The sequence below is a fragment of the Sinocyclocheilus anshuiensis genome, unplaced genomic scaffold (assembly GCF_001515605.1).
Source record: "Sinocyclocheilus anshuiensis isolate Anshui unplaced genomic scaffold, SAMN03320099.WGS_v1.1 scaffold6, whole genome shotgun sequence".
Taxonomy (NCBI): Eukaryota; Metazoa; Chordata; class Actinopteri; order Cypriniformes; family Cyprinidae; genus Sinocyclocheilus; species Sinocyclocheilus anshuiensis.
Genome location: NW_015547668.1, coordinates 341,997 through 349,679, shown reverse-complemented (window position 1 = coordinate 349,679; position 7,683 = coordinate 341,997). Strand labels below are relative to the sequence as shown.

The window sequence follows — 7,683 nt, the reverse complement described above, 5'->3', positions numbered from 1 at the left end:
TTAATGTTTATATACATATGGTCAATAAAACCCTGTATATTATTTTTTGTTTCTTCCAATACATTGATTTCATATCCATTTCATACTAGTGCAAAATTTGTGCCATAAAGTTTATTCTTTTTTTCAACGCAGCGGTTGAGTTCCATCGTCCACCCGGAGGTGAGCGTCTCTCCTTTGAGCTTGTTGTAGCATTTTGTCACCTTCTAGGTGGAGATCTATTAAGTGTGCTAAGCCACAGTAGTCCAGTTGCTTTCTCGTTTTGTGGTTTGTCTTCACTGAAGAAAATACATCGTGTCAACAACTTTGTGGCGTTCAAAGACACTTCAGTATCTTTCCCAGGAAGTCTTTTAAGGGGGGAATACATAAAAAAAAGATAAAAGCAAAAAACCTTCATCCTTTAAGTGCCACGTACAGATCCCAGAAAGAATGTTGACCTCAGTTCTGGCCGAACATGCGTCAAGTGAGCTTCTTTCTTTGAAAAATATTTTTTCTTTGAAGTTTTTTTTCTGTGGTTTTGATGTTGTTGGGTCTTTTTTTGTTTTCTGTAAAAAACATAGTCATCGGTTTTATTTTGTCCATTGTAAGCTTGTGATAAAAGTAAGTCGCATCTATAGCAAAGTGCAGTCAGTCGTAAAGGAGTATTGGCGTCTGGTACCCACTGCTCTGCTGCTTACCCATGAGGCAGGTCGGTCCAGAGCTGATAATGAAGGCTATACTACTGTGCAGACTGTATTGAGGGTCGTATCAAACCTCACAGCCTTTGCCTCTGTTGGCTTCATGTTTGTATCGTACATGGGATTCTCAAATGAAGCTTGTCCATTAGTGTTCTCGTGGCCTGCATATCCGTTGTACTGAACTTTTGGTCTTGTTCTGAAGAGGAGAAAAACAAAGATGGCAAATGGTTAAGAGGAATAAGGACTTCTTTCAAAGCCAAAACGCAAATGTATTAATTCGCTTACATTTATTACAACAAATTCCAGTGTCATTTTCAATTATGGAAGAACAACATAAGCATTAGACATGTTAGATAAAACCTAAAACAAAAGAACATGATGTCCTCGATGGGAACAATGGGAAGTGACAAATATGTTAGCTGGGTTAAATTACAAATGTAGGACAGGAAAATAGTGTATGGAAATTTTCATTCAAAAACAGTTAAAGAAGCAGTTCATCACAAAATTAAAATTTGGGCATTTACTCACCCTTATGTCATTTCCACCCTATACATTCTTACATGAAATGCATTATAAACGTAGTCTATATGGATTGAGTCCTATGTAGAGCTGTCCTTACTTACACTGTAGCTCACAATGCATTTTGGTCAACTTGACATTTTTATGCAACACTGTATTAAAAATGCAAAATAGTTTTATTTCCAAGAAGATGCCACTTGCTTGAATTAAAAATGTAATGAGGTCAGGTGATAATTTAAAACATTTTGAAATAATGCCTATGGAATACTAGCATACTGTGGAGTAAATGCTGAATTATTGCATACTTCTTTTTCCAAATAGTACAGATTTTAGCAGTATGCTCCATTGTCAAGCGTTGCTGTGTTTGTCACATGACAAATTATTTTGCATTTTATTTCAATTTTGAGCAAAACTCTTGGCTGATCTGATCAAATAATGAATTACTTTCGAGTCATTTAGCATACTGAAATGTGAGATCAAATTGAGTGCATTATGCTCTGTGGTATAATGCATTTTGGCAAATGTAGTTGATAATCTAGGTATTCTATATGGTAATAAGCTATTTTTAAAACTCCTCTCCTTATTCAACTGGAAATTTTGCTGCTTCTTACCACCAATAATTAAAACCATGGAAAAAAAAAATCACATTTTGGAAAGGTCACTGACTTCTTGATGATCTAAATTTTGAATACTGTAACTGATTCCCAGGCTTGCTCAGATGACAGTGGATGATTTATGATCTTGCTAAAATTGTACGGTCTAAATCTAAATAAATGACCTACATCCCGTTCCCAATTCATATTTCCACTGACTAACAGACTCTGGCGTGTCACCACATCAGACACAAATGACACCACACTTGACAGAAATGACTTGACAGAAATGACAATCTAACAGTATGCAAGTCACTTCTTTTCCCATAATCCCTGCACACTGTCCTGCCTCAGATGAGATGAGCAAATAAAATGCAGACAATGAAGGTGTGGCTGTAAGGGTGCTCGTCGCCTGTGGCATTAGCTTCCGGTGACTTACCTGGAGGCAGCCAGGTCTTTGGGTCTCTCATTGTCATCTGTGCCTTGTGATAGAGCCCTGCCAATTTTTTTATTATTTTAATATCGGGGAACTCTCATGCTTCATGACAACTTTGTCACATGTTTTGTTTGTGTAGGAAAACTCCCATGCTCCTTTTTTAAACTTTATTGCCTTAATTTGAACTCGATGGCATTTTAAGAGGTTTGAATTGTTAGTATCTGTAGGCAGATGCAATATCGGTCACAATTACTGGCTTGGCAAAGGAGTTTCCTACCACTGCAGTGACACAATGCCGATTCACATTCATTACATCATTACAAATAACATCAACACACGAGACAGTAAAGTTAGCTGCTCTTACCTGTGTTTGTAGAGGTAAAAGGCAAACCCTGATAAAATAAGCGCAAAGAAGGGCACTAGAATGGCAGCTGCCACAGAACTGCTGTTTGTGCCGTAGTAAGGGTTAGACGGATCCATGTCTGTGGTAATAAGACCTGAGGGGAAATTCAGAATAAACAATTTGAAATTACCACCTGCCTGAAAATCTGTCTGGAATCATAAATTAAATAAGAATTAAATCTATAAACATTATACATTTTAATATATTCATTTACTTTTCATGTATTGAAAAGCAACGAGAAACTGTGAAATGAAATAATCTACCTTGTCTTGTTAACTGAAACTTCCCAAAGTCCTTGCTATGAATGTGCCCTTGGTAAACAAACATTTTTTTCTCAGTTTCTGCTGTAACCTATACAAAAAATAAACATGAAGGTATAACAGGTAAAAAAAAAAAAAATTATATATATATTTATATATATATATATATATAATTATATAAAGCTAATATTAAATATAATATAATATTAAATATAATATAATATAAAACTTATTTTATGAGTAAGAAAGCAATGCAAGATTGCAAATGACATGCACAGTATAAAATACAATGCTTTATTAACTTGATTATTACCACTTTTGTGCTACTCACATATCCATCCATTGCCCAGTTATCATTTTTGAATTTGCTAAAATATTGTTCTGTTGGGCCTCTTATCTGGTAAACTTTTAATAATAGATGATTTTCTTCTTTCTTGTAAGTTCCTGCAAACAACCCAAGGAGAGAAAACAACAACAACTGTTACAACAATTAACTGAAATAACCAACAATATCCATCATCTGGAATTTCTTTTATAAACCTGCATTTGTAATGCTTTTCTGTTTATTTTTGGTCTAGGACTAGGAAGTAGGGCAAAGGAAAACATATTTGGAAAATGCGGAAAGCATCCATAGCTATCAAGCCTGCTCAATTCATCTGAGAAATTGGATGTAATCTCAGCACTGAAGAAATAAGATGCAATGCTAATTCAATTATTCACTCTCCATCTCCCATCAAAGTAAGAAAATCCTTCTCTTTCAGCATGTTTATATGTAGGAGCAGACTCCTAAATATCTTCGAACAAGACATTTGGATCAATGACATGCCATATTGTTGCCGCAGCAGCTGACCGCACATCAGTTGATTTCTATACTGACCCACAAACAACGCTGTTTCTCGTTGTGACTATCAACGTTACTTAATAACATTCTTCATTCCACTTTACATTCACGTTTCATGTTTCTTGCTGTGCTCTAGTGCAAATAACCTAAAGTAGTCCTGCTCACTGACATCTGTGTGGATATATTTACAGATATAAACAGTATAGCAAAACCTCGCCCAACTGACAAATTTGTTCTGTCGTACAATATATCCATCATACTGTACCACCCAGCCCTAGTGTCTTCATTGAACATGGTGACAGAAAACTCCAACTTACCAGAGAGTTTAATGTGCACCCCGCTCTGCTCCAGAAGAGTGACGTTGACCCGGCTGGTGGTGGCATTGAATGCATTGACTATTACTGTGGCAGCCTGTCTCTTTCCCAGGTACTCATAGAATCCAGCCCAACCAGAGTTCAAAGAGAACACATCTGCAGGAACTAAACACAACACATACAGTAATCATTCCTACATCTATGTAATTAAATTAAATACATTACAAGAAGGTAGAGCTTTTTCGCATTTGGCTCCCAAACTCTGGAATAGCCTTCCTGATGACGTTTGAGGTTCAGACACATTCTCTCTGTTTAAATCTAGATTAAAGACACATCTCTTTGGCCAAGCATTCACATAATGCATCTCATAATCTTGTACTGCAGTTATATCTGATCAAATGCACATTATTATTCCTTGGGTTGGGTTGAACAAATCATTTTTGCTTGGTTTAGAACAGCAGCTACGCTAATCATGTCTCTATTTGTTTCTCTGTTTTTGCCATGGGATTGATATCCCGTGGTAACTAAGATTTACACAAGCTTCAGTCTGGATCCAGAACACCTGAGAAGAGATGATGCCAACCCCTCAGAGGACCTCAGATGATGCCAATCCTGAAACAACATAAACTACCAAATTTTGCTATAAGTTTGATCGCAACATATAATCATTGCTGTTAATGGTGTTCATCATCTGTTTGATTACATCATTAACTAAATTTTACCATACATTTCTGCCATATGTACATCAATTAGACATAGTCACCACTGATAAGCTACTACTAAATATATTGTAGAAACTTAATTTTCTGTAAAGCTGCTTTGCAACGTTTGTATTTGTATCGTGAGAAGCGCTACACAAATAAACTTGAATTGAACAAGCATATACACTTGAGTAGATACAGGGGCCCCAAGTATTTGGACATTTAACCCTCTGGGGTCTGAGGCACACATGAAATTGTGCAAAGGTAACAAAAGACAAGCACATTTCATATTGGTAACTGACTTAGTTGATTTCACTAGTAAAATTTCACCAACATCAGCTGCTTAAACATAACTGTAAAAATGGCACAGAAAAGTGAAGTTAGTTCTGAGAAAAGCAGACTTTGTTTGCAGATTCCACTTGTTACAAATGTAATAATAATTTAAGAGTAACTGAAGTGTCTAAAAACTTTTGGACACTGCTAAATGTTAAAGGTGAAATGTCTAATTTCTGCTATAGTAGCGGAAAACAGCTTTCCCAAACACTTCTACAAAACCTACGAAAGGTTTACAAATAGTTGGCCTTTGCCAGTCAAAGCGGGATAGGCAATCAAATTTTAACAATGAAAATAATCACACTTCACCTCTATCTTTGTTACTCTGACATTTTAAAAAATATAATTTTCAGCAACGCAACATCACAGGCCCATTATTTCCAGTGACCATGGTTCAACTTCATGTAGGCCAAGTTTATGTTTGATGGCAGCAAAATGGATCATTGAAGGGGAACTTGAAAGGTTTCATACCACGGATTTTGTTTTTCTGCAGGTCTGGATCCTCATTTGATTTGCTGTTTATTTTTGGTCCAACTAGGAAACAGAGCAAATTGATAATTTTACATTTGTGGATGCAACCTGCACAATGGTAATGACAGTTAATCAAAGTTCCTTGCTGTAGTTTCTCTGAGAACTGACAGACATTAATAACTTTCATACATTCATAAATGCTGACACTGCTGTTCTGTTTAACAATGTACATTTTCAAAGAGTTTAAACTAATCATATATTTAGTCTTAAATGGTTCCAAGAACTAAACATATTTATCACTATAAATCAAAAAGAGTGAGGGCAGTGTAGGTATTTAAGGGATAGTTCCCTCACTGTATTCTCTATGCTGTTTTTATTTTTTCAGGATTTTCATGTTTGGGTGCAGTAACCCACATTGCTTAAGTTATCAGTCCAGTTGTTTCAGTACCTTTGCAGACTGGAGGTTTGCCTGACCACCTCCCATCTGCTTTGCAGGTCCTGTGCTCTGATCCCCCAGATAGGTAGAAACCATTCTGGCATGTATACATGAGTGTGTAACCTAGAGTAGGCAGGTCTATAGCCTTCACGTCTAGATGGGATGGCGTCTCAGGCTGCCTACAGGCATGTGCTGAAAAGAGAAGGGGAAATAAATAAACAGCGATGCTCAAACTAATTTCCACATATCAGAGCCAATTACTTCCAATGGGCAATCACATAAACCCATGCATTTTGGTAATTCACAGGAAATAAGCCTAATGGTCAGACTCAAGTATCACTTTCATGCCAGTTAGTTTATTTCTTTCTTTATTTGTTGTTTTTTGGGGTACACTCTATTTTGACAGTGCATGTTAGACATTCTACTACCTTTAAGTAACTTTGCAATGACATGCCAACTAACTATTATTTATTTGCAACAACGTGTCTCTCATTAGAGTGTTAGTAGAGTATTAGTTATTACTGTTAGGTTAGGGCTAGTAGAATATGTTGACATGTTTTTGAAAAGTTACTTAAGAGTCAGTAGAATATGTGCCATCAAAATAACATGACAGATATTAAGCAGACAGTCTACTAATACTCTAATGATTGGTAGGTGACGTAGTTGCAAAGTTACTTATAGTTAGTAGAATGCCTAAAATAGAGCATCAATATAAATGCTACCTTTTTTTTTTTGTCTTTCCCAGATCTCTATATCAAGGACATAATAAGACCCTACACACAATTAATATTATTTTAACATATATCAATAAGCTGCAGAATTGTTTAAATTGTTTATCTTGAATCTGTATCTATGTTTTTTTCTGTCTATTTAATATTATGTTCAGTAATGTTTCTTATTATATTATTTTTTTATTTTTTTTTATTTTGCAACATAAAAAAGAAGAAGGAAGAAAAACATAAGTAGAAGGCTTATTTGTTCTAAGGTGGACTTAATAGGACATCACTACTGATATGAGGATGCATACACTACTAATATTTTATTTACAGCTTAAATTCATGCATCTTTTTTAACTCCTGGATAATGATTTCATTTAATTTGTTCACTAAACTCCATGAGAGTGGCATATTTAATCTAAATGAGTGTAAATGGATAGGTTCCCTTCCAAGGGAACTTCGAACTGCGTCCTCTAGGGGTCGCTATGGGGAACGCCTCGTCGTGACATGTGTCTGAAGCATACATTGAAAAAACACCAACAACACGTTGGCCGGCGACAGCCCATGACGTCACTACCGGTGCGACTATTAGTATAAATAGGCGCCGTGAAAACATGTCATTCTCTTCTTCGTCTTCACTGACTGTTTTGTTTGAAGCGTGCATTTGAATGTGGTAAGAGCGATCTCTATCCTATTATTATGGCGAGCACTAGCAGAACGTTTAGAGGATGTGTGCATCCGTGTCGTCGCTATTTGACACCTGATGACACACACGACCTCTGCGTTTTTTGTTTGGGTGAGGAGCACACACGCTATGTCCTTGAGGGGGCAATTTGCGTGCATTGTGAGCGTTTTTCAATGAAAAAGCTCCGTTCTCGTTTGTCTCTTTTTTAGAGTAAAGAGGGGCAGCCATCTGCTTCCCGTGGTTCAGGACCCACCGCTGCTGAGGCACGGAGGAGAATGAGCTCGTGGGGATCGCAGGTGGA

General features: G+C 36.6%; 1 protein-coding gene across 1 annotated transcript in view; it reads right to left on the bottom strand.

The window, feature by feature from the left end:
* Positions 1-674: 674 nt before the first annotated feature.
* The window catches only part of LOC107702659 (CUB and sushi domain-containing protein 1-like), a 232,478-nt gene continuing 225,469 nt past the window's right edge, over positions 675-7,683 (bottom strand). The window contains exons 64-70 of the mRNA XM_016505042.1: positions 5,994-6,173; positions 5,546-5,608; positions 4,044-4,205; positions 3,217-3,329; positions 2,889-2,976; positions 2,587-2,719; positions 675-870 (exon numbers count right to left, since the gene is read on the bottom strand). Of these exons, the coding sequence (XP_016360528.1) occupies positions 711-870; positions 2,587-2,719; positions 2,889-2,976; positions 3,217-3,329; positions 4,044-4,205; positions 5,546-5,608; positions 5,994-6,173 (899 nt within the window). The 3' untranslated portion in view covers positions 675-710. The remainder of the gene's footprint in view (positions 871-2,586; positions 2,720-2,888; positions 2,977-3,216; positions 3,330-4,043; positions 4,206-5,545; positions 5,609-5,993; positions 6,174-7,683) is intronic.